General features: G+C 56.9%; 1 protein-coding gene across 1 annotated transcript; it reads right to left on the bottom strand.

Annotated features, from left to right (window-relative positions):
- Positions 1-553: 553 nt before the first annotated feature.
- Positions 554-16329, bottom strand: LOC149428374 (putative solute carrier family 22 member 31; the record flags this gene model as incomplete). Its single annotated transcript, XM_089667490.1, has 4 exons — positions 16095-16329; positions 6921-7024; positions 4093-4247; positions 554-579 (listed from the first exon to the last, which is right to left on the bottom strand). Coding segments are annotated over exons 1-4 (507 nt in total), but the record flags the coding sequence as incomplete, so codon positions are not given.
- Positions 16330-18558: the final 2229 nt, after the last annotated feature.

The following is an 18558-nucleotide window of genomic DNA, read 5'->3' on the forward strand; positions in this document are numbered from 1 at the left end:
TGGGGGAGGGCACAGCCTGCGATTGACAGCCTTAGCTCGGTTACTGCGTGAAGGGGGTGTGTCTCTTCCCTCCAATCGGCTCTCACAGCTCTCCTCACTGATGTAATGTCAGCTCTCTGCCCCCTTTTTTCTGAAATATCAGACAAGCATTATAAATTCAGTGCTTTGAATGAATGTAGAGGTCAGAAAACTGCAGAGAAACAGGTACAACTTATGTAGGAGGATTTGTTTAATCTCAGAGGCCGGTCACTGCACTGGGGATATGGAGGGTTTACAACCACTTTAAATGTTTTATACGGGTCCCGGTGAGGTTGTGGAAGGGGTAGACGCAGGGGCGGACTGACCATTTGGAAACTCGGGCACTGCCCGAGGGCCCGGGGTCAGTAGGGGGCCCCATGAGGTGCCCCTGGTACATATTTCATAGGTTTTTTTGAGTTTGGGCAAGGACACAGGGGCCCCATGATCCCCTATTGCCCGGGGGCCCCATGAGTTGTCAGTCCGCCCCTGGGTAGAGGTTGTACCGCCATCGTTGTCAGTGTCAAAGGTCACCTACCTGACTTCCCTTACATCCAGGACCAGCTTGTGAGAAAGAAAAGAGAGAAAGAGATGACAAAGGTTGTGGTGGAGCCGCAGTCGCAGAATCTCTGGGAAGGCCCAGCTGCTCACCTTCCCCCACCTCCCCGCCATTCCGATCACCTACCTGAGCGAGGAATAAAATCCCCGTGTAAGGACCCAACTTAGAGCTTACACGGGGTGGAGGGATCTCCCCATCCCCCACTGAGTGGCCAATCACCAACAGCAGGAAGTCACCTGCTACCCAATACAGAAGTCTCCTCCCCCAGGGAACGCAGAGCAATGTGAGGGGCAGGAAGGTGAACATGAAAAGGAACCCAAATATTCAAAGAAAGGAAAAGAAACACAATGAGAGCTCAAAGAGGGGAGAGGGGAGAGGGGAGAGGGGAGAGAGGGGAGAGGGGAGAGAGGGGAGAGGGGAGAGAGGGGAGAGAGGGGAGAGGGGAGAGAGGGGAGAGAGGAGAGAGGGGAGAGAGGGGAGAGGAGAGGGGAGAGAGGGGAGAGGGGAGAGAGGGAGAGGGGAGAGAGGGGAGAGAGGGGAGAGGGGAGAGGAGAGAGGGGAGAGGAGAGAGGGGGAGAGAGGAGAGAGGGGGGAGAGAGGAGAGAGGGGGGAGAGGGGAGAGAGAGGAGAGGGGAGAGGGGAGAGGGGAGAGAGAGAGGGGGGGAGAGGGGAGAGAGGAGAGGGGAGAGGAGAGAGGGGAGAGAGAGGGGAGAGAGAGGGGAGAGAGAGGGGAGAGAGAGGGGAGAGAGAGGGGAGAGAGAGGGGAGAGGGGAGAGGGGAGAGAGAGGGGAGAGGGGAGAGAGGAGAGAGGGGAGAGAGGGGAGAGGGGAGAGGGGAGAGAGGGAGAGGGGAGAGAGGAGAGGGGGGAGAGGGGAGGGGGAGAGGGGAGAGGGGAGAGAGGGGAGAGGGGAGAGAGGGGAGAGGGGAGAGAGGGGAGAGAGGGGAGAGAGGGGAGAGAGGGGAGGGGGGAGAGAGGGGAGAGGGGAGAGGGGGGAGAGAGAGGAGAGGGGAGAGGGGAGAGAGGGGAGAGAGAGAGGGGGGGAGAGGGGAGAGAGGAGAGGGGAGAGGAGAGAGGGGGAGAGCGGGAGAGGGGGAGAGAGAGGGGAGAGGGGAGAGAGGGGGAGAGGGGAGAGAGAGGGGAGAGGGGAGAGAGAGGGGAGAGGGGAGAGAGAGGGGAGAGGGGAGAGAGGAGAGGGGAGAGAGGAGAGGGGAGAGAGGAGAGAGGGGAGAGAGGAGAGGGGAGAGAGAGGGGAGAGGAGAGAGGGGAGAGAGAGGAGAGAGGGGAGAGAGAGGGGAGAGAGGGGAGAGAGGAGAGGGGGGGGAGAGAGGGGAGAGAGGAGAGGGGAGAGAGAGGGGGGAGAGAGGAGAGGGGAGAGAGGAGAGGGGGAGAGAGGAGAGGGGAGAGAGAGAGAGGGGAGATGGGAGAGAGAGGGGAGAGAGAGGGGAGAGAGAGGGGGAGAGAGGGGAGAGAGAGGGGAGAGAGAGGGGAGAGAGAGGGGAGAGAGAGGGGAGAGGAGAGGGGAGAGGAGAGGGGAGAGGGGAGAGAGAGAGGAGAGGGGAGAGAGAGGGGAGAGGGGAGAGGGAGAGAGGAAAGAAGAGAGGACCCCGCATTCACTATATCCGCTCTCCCCGGACCCCGCATTCACTGTATCCGCTCTCCCCGGACCCCGCATTCACTATATCCGCTCTCCCCGGACCCCGCATTCACCGTATCCGCTCTCCCCGGACCCCGCATTCACCGTATCCGCTCTCCCCGGACCCCGCATTCACTATATCCGCTCTCCCCGGACCCTGCATTCACCGTATCCGCTCTCCCCGGACCCCGCATTCCCTATATTCGCTCTCCCCGGACCCCGCATTCCCTATATTCGCTCTCCCCGGACCCCGCATTCCCTATATTCGCTCCCCCCGGACCCCGCATTCACTATATCCCCTCTCCCCGGACCCCGCATTCACTATATCCGCTCTCCCCGGACCCCGCATTCCCTATATCCGCTCTCCCCGGACCCCGCATTCACCGTATCTGCTCTCCCCGGACCCTGCATTCACTATATCCGCTCTCCCCGGACCCCGCATTCACTATATCCGCTCTCCCCGGACCCCGCATTCACCATATCCGCTCTCCCCAGACCCCGCATTCACCGTATCTGCTCTCCCCGGACCCTGCATTCACTATATCCGCTCTCCCCGGACCCCGCATTCACAATATCCGCTCTCCCCGGACCCCGCATTCACTATATCCGCTCTCCCCGGACCCCGCATTCACTATATCCGCTCTCCCCGGACCCCGCATTCACCGTATCTGCTCTCCCCGGACCCCGCATTCACAATATCCGCTCTCCCCGGACCCCGCATTCGCTATATCCGCTCTCCCTGGACCCCGCATTCACTATATCCGCTCCCCGGACCCCGCATTCACTATATCCGCTCTCCCCGGACCCCGCATTCACTATATCCGCTCTCCCCGGACCCCGCATTCACTATATCCGCTCCCCCCGGACCCCGCATTCACTATATCCGCTCTCCCCGGACCCCACATTCACTGTATCCGCTCTCCCCGGACCCCGCATTCCCTATATCCGCTCCCCCCGGACCCTGCATTCACCATATCCGCTCCCCCCGGACCCTGCATTCACTATATCCGCTCTCCCCAGACCCTGCATTCACTATATCCACTCTCCCCGGACCCTGCATTCACTATATCCGCTCTCCCCGGACCCCGCATTCACTATATCCGCTCTCCCCGGACCCCGCATTCGCTATATCCCCTCTCCCCGGACCCCGCATTCACTATATCCGCTCCCCCCGGACCCCGCATTCACTGTATCCGCTCTCCCCGGACCCCGCATTCACTATATCCGCTCTCCCCGGACCCCGCATTCACTATATCCGCTCTCCCCGGACCCCGCATTCGCTATATCCGCTCTCCCCGGACCCTGCATTCGCTATATCCGCTCTCCCCGGACCCCGCATTCACTATATCCGCTCTCCCCGGACCCCGCATTCACTATATCCGGTCTCCCCGGACCCCGCATTCACTATATCCGCTCCCCCCGGACCCCGCATTCACTGGTAGTTTAGGATCTCTGGATATTTATCAGCCTGATATGAAGGTGGATCTGGACGGACGATGTATTTTAGGTATAAATTATGTTCGATTTCTGTTATTTTACACTCGTTATGTATTTATTTTAATAAAAATTAACAAAAAAAGTATTCATTTTTTTTCCTGTTAAACGCGGCACAAAGCCCTCTCATCCCTCCAGCGCGGAGCAGGAATGTGATTGGCTCCTTTAAGACACAATTTAATTTTGGACACGAATCTCTCGGAGTGAATTTGGCGATCGTCCTGCGACTACATCCCCTGCCCCATCCCCCGCCCTGCATTTCACATCTCCATGACAAAGTTCCAGCACACAGGGCACCCACCCAAAGCAAACACCAAGGGACAAGGTGTGGGGGGAGGGGGGGGCCCAGCCACGCTGGAAGCTTTCCTCCAGGATGGTAAACACACTCACTGGCTATGTACAGCGACAGGAAGATCCCGGCCAGAGCCGCTCCAAAACCAGCCTGGAGGGGGAGGAAGGTGAGGAATCCCGGGGAAAAACACAACGCCACTCCGAGGGGCAGCGCCACCACCAGGGCGCTGATGAACGCATTGCGCCGTCCACACCTGTAAAAAACAAAAAAACACGACAGCCGGTGAGAAATGCACCAATAATAACATTTACATCAAACTGTCCAAAGGAATCATTTTCCTGGAAAAGCGCAGATTTTGGGCTCCCAGGATCCTGAACTCGAAGCTTTTATTTCAGACACGACTTGCAGTGACACCTACTGGTAACACCTGGAATTGCTGTGCAGCCTTACAATGCAATGATCCTTGTAGGGGAACGATTGTATCCGCAGTCAGTCCAGCGAACGCCGCGCTCCCGGGGCCCCCAACCTTAGCACTCCAGCTGTAATGAGACTACAGATCCCATCATTCCTCCATTGTCATGCCGGGGCTCAGGTTGGGCACTTCTTTAATAACGGCCATAGGACTGGAATAGGATGTCCAATAAGCTCCTAGGGGGCGTGGCAACCGCAAACCTCCGAGATGATGAAAGGTGTATGAAACGCAAGGCTAGCCCTTTCTGGACCTCCTAAAAATTCTAGCCGCCTGGCTGCCCTCTGGATTCTCTGCTGTCATTGACTGAGAACAAGGCAGCCTATGAAGTGACAGCGCGGTCGCGGTGCCTGATCTGCGTCTTTGCTGCCGGTCACCGACAAGGTGCCATAAAACCAGCAGGATAGCCAGGCAGTTTTCATTTTCAGAGCAAGTCGGCAGCAGATCCAAAGACAGATGCCTTTAGGGCCGGTTCACACTCCATGCGTTTCAGTTGCCTTTTTTCTGCATCCAAAATGCACTGAAAGTAGGTTTTATGGTTGTCCAACTCGTAGTTCACATCAGGACTTGCAGTTCCGCTGCATTCCGGTTGCAGAAAAAAAAAAATAGTACAGGCTGCATTTTTCCTGCACAGAACTGCACTGAAAGGCGGTAAAACGCATCAAAAACGCACCGGAATGCACGGGTCACTATTTAAATTGAAAAAGAGAGGGGAAAAAATTAACTGGAATGCATACAAAACGCAATGAAAAGCAACAAAAATGCACCTGAATGCACTGGAGTGCGCCAAAAACGCATTGGAACACACGTCCCTATTTAAACTGAAGAAACAGAGGGGAAAAAGTGAACTGGAATGCATAAAAAAAATGAACTGCAACGCATCAAAAATGCCCCAAAAACGCAAGAACGCACATGTTCCTATTTAAATTGAAAAATAAAAAAAAAGAGGGGGAAAAATGCACCAGAACGCACCAAAAATGCACTAGAACCCACAACTGAAGAAAAACAGAGGGGGAAAAATGAACCCGAATGCCTAAAACCGCACTGAAACGCATCAAAAATGCACCAGAATACATCAAAAGGGCGCATGTGGAAACGCATTCAGAATGCATCTGGTCTGCGTTTCTATAGTGCGATCCGGTCCTTAAAGCGGAACTCTACTCACCTTCAGCCCAGCGATGCGGCGTCCCAGTCCCCCCCCCCCCCCCCGCCAGCTGGCTTCCAGGCATCGACTGACAGCTGCTTTTATTGGCTGGGCCAGGATGACATCACTCCTCTGCATGCGGAATTCGATAAGTTCTGCAGTGATGAATTTGTACCCAGAGCTGCATGTATGCGGCTCACTGCATGGGGGAGGGGCAGGCAGGTAAGTAACATTAATGCAGAAAAGACGCATTTTTTGTCGCAGTTGCATGCGCTGGCGGCCCCTCTGCGTATGTGGACAACCGTAATGCAATGGATGTTCACTGATGTGCATTAAATGCGCAGAAATCCTGCCCGCTTGCCCATGTTTACATTTTGCGCTTTAAGACGCCGGGGCCGTCCGCGAAGGCGCATTTAATGCACATATCCATTTATTATTTATTTCAGGTCCTTCTATAGCGCCGTCAATTTACATATATATTGTACATTCACATCAGGCCACGCCCCCGAGGAGCGTACAATCTAAGGTCCCTAACACACATTCATACATACTAGGGCCATTGTAGACAGGAGCCAATTCACCTCCCAGCATGTCTTTGGAGTGTGGAAGGAAACCGGAGTACCCGGAGGAAACCCACGCAGGCACAGGGAGAACATGCAAACTCCAGGCAGGTGGTGCCATGGTTGGGATTTGAACCAATGACCCGAGTACTGCCAGGGGGAAGTGCCAGCGACTTAGCCACTGTGCTGCCCACCCATTGCATTAAGGTAGTCCATGTATGCAGACGGGCCGCCAGCGCATGCAAGTGGGACGAAAAATGGACCCGAAGCAAGTCAGTCTGATCTGTAAGGCGCGTTGTGCGGAAGCGTGCTGCCACGCCTTGTGGTGCGCCGCAACACCCCTGCGTCAATACATTCGCAATTAATGTACATTCGCAGTGTATGCGCAATACTCCGCGCTGCAGTTACTGCGATGAAGCGGTGCGCATGGGGCCCGCGGACAGAGCTTGAAAAAACTGTTTTGTTTTTTTTTTATTGAGTGAAAATGTAACCCATTATTTACAATGTGTCTGTGCACACAGGAGCGCAAAGAAGCGCCGCATAGAACTGAAAAAAAAAAGTTCTCTTTTTAGGTCAAGAGTATAAATATGAATGAATATTCCTTAAGAATTATATAAGAAAATGATATAAGTTATTAATGATATAAATTATGAATTATATAAGAAAATATTTTGCGCCCACAAATGCACGCGCAAAACATCAGTACCGTGTGCAAGAGGCATCAGAGAATGAAAACAACGAGGTGTCACCTACCTGTCACTGACGCAGCCGAATATGATGTAACCAAACAGCCAGCCAATCAGGTAGCAGATCTGCGCCAGCGGCACCTTCCATTCATTATCCTGCACGAGGTCCCACTGAGGACAGAACATTGAGACGCCATGTGTGAGCGCAGAATCTCCCGCCGTGCCCATCACCCGCCAGCCACCCATCCACAGACACAACAATGGCTTCCAGCGATTCCATCTTCACTTTTTATGTTTTTATTGTTTTCTATTTTTAGTACAAATCGCATCTTTGTATTCAGATACTTAAATGTTACTGAACCCACAACAGGGACATCAGTCTGCGGATGCCGGAAGGATCTGTTCACACCTTTGCGTTCAATGCCTTTCTGCAGTGCGGTTTCCGGTTTTTGCACATGCGTTTTTCATGCGGTTTGCAGTTGTTTTTTGTTGCTGGGCAGAATGAAACACAAAATGCATCAAAATCACACTTCATGCTTTTCTGCAGCGTCTGCAAAGAACCAAAAACGCAATGTTTTGCATTTAAAAAAAGTCCCTGACCCTTTTCAAAAAACGCAGAGATGTGAACGTGTCCCACAGGAAACCATGTTACAGGGACTGATGTGCGTTTCTGCAAAACACAACAGGAAACACTCAGGTGTGAACCTACACTAAAGCATGCTGGGTATACTCACTGTGGGACCTAAGGGGTTAATCCTCTGCATTGCATAAAAAAACAGTTTTATCCTGTCTTCTCTGATCCTCCACTTCTTCCAGTGCCACCCTCTTGTCTCCTGATAAGATGCATTGTGTGGAGTCATTCTGCACATGCTCAGTTTGGTGTGTGAATGCAGGGTCCAGGGAGAGCGGATATAGTGAATGCGGGGTCTGGGGAGAGCAGATATAGTGAATGCGGGGTCCGGGGAGAGCGGATACAGTGAATGCGGGGTCCGGGGAGAGCGGATATAGCGAATGCGGGGTCCGGGGAGAGCGGATACAGTGAATGCGGGGTCCAGGGAGAGCGGATATAGCGAATGCGGGGTCCGGGGAGAGCGGATATAGGGAATGCGGGGTCCGGGGAGAGCGGATATAGCGAATGCGGGGTCCGGGGAGAGCGGATATAGCGAATGCGGGATCCGGGGAGAGCGGATATAGCGAATGCGGGGTCCGGGGAGAGCGGATATAGTGAATGCAGGGTCCGGGGAGAGCGGATATAGTGAATGCGGGGTCCGGGAAGAGCGGATATAGTGAATGCGGGGTCCGGGGAGAGCGGATATAGTGAATGCGGGGTCCGGGGAGAGCGGATATAGTGAATGCGGGGTCCGGGGAGAGCGGATATAGCGAATGCGGGGTCTGGGGAGAGCCGATATAGCGAATGCGGGGTCCGGGGAGAGCGGATATAGTGAATGCGGGGTCCGGGGAGAGCGGATATAGCGAATGCGGGGTCCGGGGGGAGCGGATATAGCGAATGCGGGGTCCGGGGAGAGCGGATATAGTGAATGCGGGGTCCGGGGAGAGCGGATATAGTGAATGCGGGGTCCGGGGAGAGCGGATATAGTGAATGCGGGGTCCGGGGAGAGCGGATATAGTGAATGCGGGGTCCGGGGAGAGCGGATATAGTGAATGCGGGGTCCGGGGAGAGCGGATACAGTGAATGCGGGGTCCGGGGGGAGCGGATACAGTGAATGCGGGGTCCGGGGGGAGCGGATACAGTGAATGCGGGGTCCGGGGAGAGCGGATATAGTGAATGCGGGGTCCGGGGAGAGCGGACATAGTGAATGCGGGGTCCGGGGAGAGCGGACATAGTGAATGCGGGGTCCGGGGAGAGCGGATACAGTGAATTCGGGGTCCGGGGAGAGCGGATACAGTGAATGCGGGGTCCGGGGAGAGCGGATACAGTGAATGCGGGGTCCGGGGAGAGCGGATAAAGTGAATGCGGGGTGCGGGGGGAGCGGATATAGTGAATGCGGGGTCCGGGGAGAGCGGATACAGTGAATGCGGGGTGCGGGGGGAGCGGATATAGTGAATGCGGGGTCCATGGAGAGCGGATACAGTGAATGCGGGGTCCATGGAGAGCGGATATAGTGAATGCGGGGTCCGGGGAGAGGGGATATAGTGAATGTGGGGTCCGGGGAGAGCGGATATAATGAATGCGGGGTCCGGGGAGAGCGGATACAGTGAATGCGGGGTCCATGGAGAGCGGATATAGTGAATGCGGGATCCGGGGAGAGCGGATACAGTGAATGCGGGGTCCGGGGAGAGCGGATACAGTGAATGCGGGGTGCGGGGGGAGCGGATATAGTGAATGCGGGGTCCGGGGAGAGCGGATAGAGTGAATGCGGGGTCCGGGGAGAGCGGATATAGTGAATGCGGGGTCCGGGGAGAGCGGATATAGTGAATGCGGGGTCCGGGGAGAGCGGATATAGTGAATGCGGGGTCCGGGGGGAGCGGATATAGTGAATGCGGGGTCCGGGGGGAGCGGATACAGTGAATGCGGGGTCCGGGCAGAGCGGATACAGTGAATGCGGGGTGCGGGGGGAGCGGATATAGTGAATGCGGGGTCCGGGGAGAGCGGATATAGTGAATGCGGGGTCCGGGGAGAGCGGATATAGTGAATGCGGGATCCGGGGAGAGCGGATACAGTGAATGCGGGGTCCGGGGAGAGCGGATACAGTGAATGCGGGGTGCGGGGGGAGCGGATATAGTGAATGCGGGGTCCGGGGAGAGCGGATATAGTGAATGCGGGGTCCGGGGATATAGTGAATGCGGGGTCCGGGGAGAGGGGATATAGTGAATGCGGGGTCCGGGGGGAGCGGATACAGTGAATGCGGGGTCCGGGGAGAGCGGATATAGTGAATGCGGGGTCCGGGGAGAGCGGACATAGTCAATGCGGGGTCCATGGAAAGCGGATACAGTGAATGCGGGGTCCGGGGAGAGCGGATATAGTGAATGCGGGGTCCGGGGAGAGCGGATATAGTGAATGCGGGGTCCGGGGAGAGCGGATATAGTGAATGCGGGGTCCGGGGGGAGCGGATATAGTGAATGCGGGGTCCGGGGGGAGCGGATACAGTGAATGCGGGGTCCGGGCAGAGCGGATACAGTGAATGCGGGGTGCGGGGGGAGCGGATATAGTGAATGCGGGGTCCGGGGAGAGCGGATATAGTGAATGCGGGGTCCATGGAGAGCGGATATAGTGAATGCGGGGGCCGGGGAGAGCAGATATAGGGAATGCGGGGTGCGGGGGGAGCGGATATAGTGAATGCGGGGTCCATGGAGAGCGGATACAGTGAATGTGGGGTCCGGGGAGAGCGGATATAGTGAATGCGGGATCCGGGGAGAGCGGATACAGTGAATGCGGGGTCCGGGGAGAGCGGATACAGTGAATGCGGGGTGCGGGGGGAGCGGATATAGTGAATGCGGGGTCCGGGGAGAGCGGATATAGTGAATGCGGGGTCCATGGAGAGCGGATATAGTGAATGCGGGGTCCGGGGAGAGCGGATATAGTGAATGCGGGATCCGGGGAGAGCGGATACAGTGAATGCGGGGTCCGGGGAGAGCGGATACAGTGAATGCGGGGTGCGGGGGGAGCGGATATAGTGAATGCGGGGTCCGGGGAGAGCGGATATAGTGAATGCGGGGTCCGGGGATATAGTGAATGCGGGGTCCGGGGAGAGGGGATATAGTGAATGCGGGGTCCGGGGAGAGCGGATACAGTGAATGCGGGGTGCGGGGGGAGCGGATATAGTGAATGCGGGGTCCGGGGAGAGCGGATATAGTGAATGCGGGGTCCATGGAGAGCGGATATAGTGAATGCGGGGTCCGGGGAGAGCGGATATAGTGAATGCGGGATCCGGGGAGAGCGGATACAGTGAATGCGGGGTCCGGGGAGAGCGGATACAGTGAATGCGGGGTCCGGGGAGAGGGGATATAGTGAATGCGGGGTCCGGGGGGAGCGGATACAGTGAATGCGGGGTCCGGGGAGAGCGGATATAGTGAATGCGGGGTCCGGGGAGAGCGGACATAGTCAATGCGGGGTCCATGGAAAGCGGATATAGTGAATGCGGGGTCCGGGGGGAGCGGATACAGTGAATGCGGGGTCCGGGGAGAGCGGATATAGTGAATGCGGGGTCCGGGGAGAGCGGATATAGTGAATGCGGGGTCCGGGGAGAGCGGATACAGTGAATGCGGGGTCCGGGGAGAGCGGATACAGTGAATGCGGGGTGCGGGGGGAGCGGATATAGTGAATGCGGGGTCCGGGGAGAGCGGATACAGTGAATGCGGGGTCCGGGGAGAGCGGATATAGTGAATGCGGGGTCCGGGGAGAGCGGATATAGTGAATGCGGGGTCCGGGGAGAGCGGATATAGTGAATGCGGGGTCCGGGGAGAGCGGATATAGTGAATGCGGGGTCCGGGGAGAGCGGATAGAGTGAATGCGGGGTCCGGGGAGAGCGGATAGAGTGAATGCGGGGTCCGGGGAGAGCGGATATAGTGAATGATGGGTCCGGGGAGAGCTGATATAGTGAATGTGGGGTCCGGGGAGAGCGGATATAGTGAATGCGGGGTCCGGGGAGAGCAGATATAGTGAATGCGGGGTCCGGGGAGAGCGGATATAGGGAATGCGGGGTCCGGGGAGAGCGGATATAGTGAATGCGGGGTCCGGGGAGAGCGGATATAGTGAATGCGGGGTCCGGGGAGAGCGGATATAGTGAATGCGGGGTCCGGGGAGAGCGGATATAGTGAATGCGGGGTCCGGGGGGAGCGGATATAGTGAATGCGGGGTCCGGGGGGAGCGGATACAGTGAATGCGGGGTCCGGGGATATAGTGAATGCGGGGTCCGGGGAGAGGGGATATAGTGAATGCGGGGGCCGGGGAGAGCAGATATAGGGAATGCGGGGTGCGGGGGGAGCGGATATAGTGAATGCGGGGTCCATGGAGAGCGGATACAGTGAATGTGGGGTCCGGGGAGAGCGGATATAGTGAATGCGGGATCCGGGGAGAGCGGATACAGTGAATGCGGGGTGCGGGGGGAGCGGATACAGTGAATGCGGGGTGCGGGGGGAGCGGATATAGTGAATGCGGGGTCCGGGGAGAGCGGATATAGTGAATGCGGGGTCCATGGAGAGCGGATATAGTGAATGCGGGGTCCGGGGAGAGCGGATATAGTGAATGCGGGATCCGGGGAGAGCGGATACAGTGAATGCGGGGTCCGGGGAGAGCGGATACAGTGAATGCGGGGTGCGGGGAGAGCGGATATAGTGAATGCGGGGTCCGGGGATATAGTGAATGCGGGGTCCGGGGAGAGGGGATATAGTGAATGCGGGGTCCGGGGGGAGCGGATACAGTGAATGCGGGGTCCGGGGGGAGCGGATATAGTGAATGCGGGGTCCGGGGAGAGCGGACATAGTCAATGCGGGGTCCATGGAGAGCGGATACAGTGAATGCGGGGTCCGGGGAGAGCGGATACAGTGAATGCGGGGTCCGGGGAGAGCGGATATAGTGAATGCGGGGTCCGGGGAGAGCGGATATAGTGAATGCGGGGTCCGGGGAGAGCGGATACAGTGAATGCGGGGTCCGGGGAGAGCGGATACAGTGAATGCGGGGGGAGCGGATATAGTGAATGCGGGGTCCGGGGAGAGCGGATACAGTGAATGCGGGGTCCGGGGAGAGCGGATATAGTGAATGCGGGGTCCGGGGAGAGCGGATATAGTGAATGCGGGGTCCGGGGAGAGCGGATATAGTGAATGCGGGGTCCGGGGAGAGCGGATATAGTGAATGCGGGGTCCGGGGAGAGCTGATATAGTGAATGTGGGGTCCGGGGAGAGCGGATATAGTGAATGATGGGTCCGGGGAGAGCGGATATAGTGAATGCGGGGTGCGGGGGGAGCGGATATAGTGAATGCGGGGTCCGGGGAGAGCGGATAGAGTGAATGCGGGGTCCGGGGAGAGCGGATATAGTGAATGCGGGGTCCGGGGAGAGCTGATATAGTGAATGTGGGGTCCGGGGAGAGCGGATATAGTGAATGATGGGTCCGGGGAGAGCGGATACAGTGAATGCGGGGTGCGGGGGGAGCGGATATAGTGAATGCGGGGTCCGGGGAGAGCGGATAGAGTGAATGCGGGGTCCGGGGAGAGCGGATATAGTGAATGCGGGGTCCGGGGAGAGCGGATATAGTGAATGCGGGGTCCGGGGAGAGCGGATATAGTGAATGCGGGGTCCGGGGGGAGCGGATATAGTGAATGCGGGGTCCGGGGGGAGCGGATACAGTGAATGCGGGGTCCGGGCAGAGCGGATACAGTGAATGCGGGGTCCATGGAGAGCGGATATAGTGAATGCGGGGGCCGGGGAGAGCAGATATAGGGAATGCGGGGGGCGCGGATATAGTGAATGCGGGGTCCATGGAGAGCGGATACAGTGAATGTGCGGTCCGGGGAGAGCGGATATAGTGAATGCGGGATCCGGGGAGAGCGGATATAGTGAATGCGGGGTCCGGGGAGAGCGGATATAGTGAATGCGGGGTCCGGGGAGAGAGCGGATATAGTGAATGCGGGGTCCGGTGAGAGCGGATACAGTGAATGCGGGGTCCGGGGAGAGCGGATATAGTGAATGCGGGGTCCATGGAGAGCGGATATAGTGAATGCGGGGTCCGGGGAGAGCGGATATAGTGAATGCGGGGTCCGGGGAGAGCGGATACAGTGAATGCGGGGTCCGGGGAGAGCGGATACAGTGAATGCGGGGTGCGGGGGGAGCGGATATAGTGAATGCGGGGTCCGGGGAGAGCGGATATAGTGAATGCGGGGTCCGGGGATATAGTGAATGCGGGGTCCGGGGAGAGCGGATATAGTGAATGCGGGGTCCGGGGGGAGCGGATACAGTGAATGCGGGGTCCGGGGAGAGCGGATATAGTGAATGCGGGGTCCGGGGAGAGCGGACATAGTCAATGCGGGGTCCATGGAGAGCGGATACAGTGAATGCGGGGTCCGGGGAGAGCGGATACAGTGAATGCGGGGTCCGGGGAGAGCGGATATAGTGAATGCGGGGTCCGGGGAGAGCGGATATAGTGAATGCGGGGTCCGGGGAGAGCGGATACAGTGAATGCGGGGTCCATGGAGAGCGGATATAGTGAATGCGGGGTCCATGGAGAGCGGATATAGTGAATGCGGGGTCCGGGGAGAGCGGATACAGTGAATGCGGGGTCCGGGGAGAGCGGATATAGTGAATGCGGGGTCCGGGGAGAGCGGATATAGTGAATGCGGGGTCCGGGGAGAGCGGATACAGTAAATGCGGGGTCTGGGGAGAGCTGAAATCGCAGCGGTGTGAACGGTGAATTACCTGAACCCAACTTTCAACATCTTTTCTAGGTCGGGTGAGATGCAGATTTCAGGGCGATCTGGAAGTCATCTGACACAGAAGTAATCCATGTATTACTCTGGAGATCCGTGTGGCTACCGCTGAGTCAGAATCGCTCCGATATGATCGCTGTAATGGCGGACGATGCGGTGTAACGGCGGACGATGCGGTGTAACGGCGGACGATGCGGTGTAACGGCGGACGATGCGGTGCAACGGCGGACGATGCGGTGTAAATCGGTGGGCTGTTCTGTGCATTCACCATGAAGGACATTTCTCGTGTTCTCAAAAACATGAAATGTGAATGCAGCTGGAAGGTGGAGGGGCCCCTGAGTGCGCAGAGACGGCCCGGGGCCAGGGAGGACATACTTCTGCCACGTGTTGACAATCCACCCGACTACCCAACCGGTTCTGCAGTCTGTTCTCTGCTGGAAAGTCTGGGGCCAAATCTGACTTCCCCTGGGGGCCCCTATTACCAGCAGATGAGCGTCATAAAACCTGTCAGCCTGAAGGGGTCACAAAACACAAAGTTCTATTCCAGTCTGAACTCATCTGACAGATCGCAGCTCACAGATCATCAGATGTGGCGGCCGCATTTGTTTTCATTTTTTTAGGCTGTTTTCACCTGGTGATCCGTCTCCCGTATTAGAGCGCCCCCCCCTCCCCCCACTCTGGAGGAAGGAGCACAGGGGGCACCATTGGACTGAAGCATTGTCAGTCTGCGGAGTGTTAGATGGACTAGCAGATTTAGATACACTAACACTCCGGCCGACACTTTAGAATCCGATACAGTTGCAGTTTTTGTTCCTTTCGGGATGAAGATTTTCCATCGATAAATAAAAGCCGATCGTTGTCAGCACCCCTGTCAGTGGTCAATGGTTCACCTCATCCCTCTAACTGCTACATCTATAGGACAGCTTGTTCTTTTGAAAAACAACAGACTTACTGATTGGATCACCAGATGAAAATAGAAGAAACAAAATTGAATGCAGCCGTCTAAGAATCTGCGATCTGCAATATACCATTTATATCACTGCGGAGATCTGACTTCCTGTTACAGGGTGACAACGTCCGTTACCAACGGTATGTAGGAATGTAGCCCCCCTGTATGTAGGAATGTAGCCCCCCCTGTATGTAGGAATGTAGCCCCCCTGCCTTGGTCCCCCTGTATGTAGGAATGTAGCCCCCCTGTATGTAGGAATGTAGCCCCCCTGTATGTAGGAATGTAGCCCCCCTGCCTTGGTCCCCCTGTATGTAGGAATGTAGCCCCCCTGCCTTGGTCCCCCTGTATGTAGGAATGTAGCCCCTCCCCCGCCTTGGTCCCCCTATATGTAGGAATGTAGCCCCCCCCACCTTGGTCCCCCTGTATGTAGGAATGTAGCCCCCCCCGCCTTGGTCCCCCCAGTATGTAGGAATTTAGCCCCCCCCCTCCTTGGTCCCCCTGTATGTAGGAATGTAGCGCCCGCCTTGGTCCCCCTGTATGTAGGAATGTAGCCCCCCCCGCCTTGGTCCCCCTGTATGTAGGAATGTAGCCCCCCCCCGCCTTGGTCCCCCTGTATGTAGGAATGTAGCCCCCCCCGCCTTGGTCCCCCTGTATGTAGGAATGTAGCCCCCCCCCGCCTTGGTCCCCCTGTATGTAGGAATGTAGCCCCCCCCCGCCTTGGTCCCCCTGTATGTAGGAATGTAGCCCCCCTGCCTTGGTCCCCCTGTATGTAGGAATGTAGCCCCCCTGCTACAGGCGCTCACCTCCTTGGGGGGTGGGGTCAGGCTCTCACCTCCTTGGGGAGGGGTCAGGCTTTCACCTCCTTGGGGGCGGGGTCAGGCTCTCACCTCCTTGGGGGCGGGGTCTCTCACCTGGGTGACGATGGTCTCCTCCAGCCAGCAGCTCAGCCCTCCGGTGTAGTTGTCAGTTCTCTCCTCGGTCCGGTTCCCGCACCCCGGGCCCCCCCCGCTCAGGTTGGAGGAGGCGGCGGAGAGGGCCAGGAGGATATTGGGGAGCCAAGAGACCGCCGACACCAGCCGGGTGTACCGACCCCAGCCGCCGGACAGCGGCCACACTCTGCCATCGAAGTCCATGTGTGGGGGAGGGGGGAAGGGGCGGGGAGAGAGGAGGAGGGCAGGGAGAGGGCGGAGCAAGAGGGAGGGGCCAGGGAGTGGGCGGGAAGAGGGGAGGAGGACCGGAGGGGGCGCATATGTAGGCGGAGCTCCGGCCAGTGACGTCGGGATGACGATCAGATCTCTGTAGTCCGTGCACCGGTCACCAGGGAGCCCTCCAACACCCCGCCCCCTCCTCCCGAGAGACCCCGCCCCCAAACCAGCCCGTCCACCTGTCACAAATTCCTCCCCACCCCCCTATTAGAGGCCCCGCCCACTCAACTGCACCCCCTTAGTGGCTCCATCCATCCATGTCTCCATCCATCCATCCATGTCTCCATCCATCCCTGTCTCCATCCATCCATCCATCCCTGTCTCCATCCATCCATCCATCCCTGTCTCCATCCATCCATCCATGTCTCCATCCATCCCTGTCTCCATCCATCCATCCATCCATATCTCCATCCATCCCTGTCTCCATCCATCCATCCATGTCTCCATCCATCCCTGTCTCCATCCATCCATCCATGTCTCCATCCATCCCTGTCTCCATTCATCCATGCCTCCATCCATCCCTGTCTCCATCCATCCATCCATCCATATCTGCATCCATCCATCCATGCCTCCATCCATCCATGTCTCCATCCATCCAACCATCCATGTCTCCATCCATCCATATCTCCATCCATCCATCCATGTCTCCATCCATCCATCCGTGTCTCCATCCATCCATATCTCCATCCATCCATGTCTCCATCCATCCATGTCTCCATCCATCCATATCTCCATCCATCCATCCATGTCTCCATCCATCCATCCGTGTCTCCATCCATCCATATCTCCATCCATCCATCCATGTCTCCATGTCTCCATCCATCCATCTATGTCTCCATCCATCCATGTCTCCATCCATCCATCTATGTTTCCATCCATCCATCCATCCATCCATCCATGTCTCCATCCATCCATCTATGTCTCCATCCATCCATGTCTCCATCCATCCATCTATGTCTCCATCCATCCATCCATGTCTCCATCCATCCATCTATGTCTCCATCCATCCATGTCTCCATCCATCCATCCATGTCTCCATCCATCCATCCATCCATCCATGTCTCAAGGCTTTATTTTGCTGAGAAATCACTTTGAAAAACATCTCCCTGGTGTTTCTGTCCGTGGCAGAGCTGTTATTATTATTTATATTATTATTATACAGGATTTATGGCACCAACAGTGTGCTGAGCGCTGTACAATATAACGGGAGACAATACAGCAATACAAGAGGGAGGGGCTGATCCTGGGAGCTTACAATCTAAGAGGGGGAGGGGCTGATCCTGGGAGCTTACAATCTAAGAGGGGGAGGGCCTGATCCTGGGAGCTTACAATCTAAGAGGGAGGGGCCTGATCCTGGGAGTTTACAATCTAAGAGGGAGGGGCCTGATCCTGGGAGCTGACAATCTAAGAGGGAGGGGCTGATCCCGGGAGCTTACAATCTAAGAGGGGGATGGGCTGATCCTGGGAGCTTACAATCTAAGAGGGAGGGGCTGATCCTGGGAGCTTACAATTTAAGGGGGGGAGGGGCTGATCCTGGGAGCTTACAATCTAAGAGGGGGATGGGCTGATCCTGGGAGCTTACAATCTAAGAGGGAGGGCCCTGATCCTGGGAGCTTACAATCTAAGAGGGGGAGGGGCTGATCCTGGGAGCTTACAATCTAAGAGGGGGATGGGCTGATACTGGGAGCTCACAATCTAAGAGGGGGAGGGGCTGATACTGGGAGCTTACAATCTAAGAGGGGGAGGGGCTGATCCTGGGAGCTTACAATCTAAGAGGGGGAGGGGCTGATCCTGGGAGCTTACAATTTAAGGGGGGGAGGGGCTGATCCTGGGAGCTTACAATTTAAGGGGGGGAGGGGCTGATCCTGGGAGCTTACAATCTAGGAGTTTCATGTAACATTTACTTCCTGGAATCCTTCTGCCCTTAGCTCAGGCATAGGCTGAGCTGAGAAGCCTCCCTCCCGTCCTGAAGACCCCTGGAATGTATGACACCATTTGCCTAGGCCAGAAACCAGGAAGTCACTGAAGAAACGTATAAAACAAGTAGATGTAATCCTTCCTATGTCTGTAATGCCGGCAGTATCAGGATTACACGCTGTCCACGAGTCCACGCTGGTTGAGTGAAGCTCCACTTTATGTCCTGTAAGGGGCGCTGTTTCTGTGCCGGTAA

The sequence above is a fragment of the Staurois parvus genome, unplaced genomic scaffold, assembly GCF_062004578.1.
Source record: "Staurois parvus isolate SC_StPar_1 unplaced genomic scaffold, SC_StPar_1.0 ptg003288l, whole genome shotgun sequence".
Taxonomy (NCBI): domain Eukaryota; kingdom Metazoa; phylum Chordata; class Amphibia; order Anura; family Ranidae; genus Staurois; species Staurois parvus.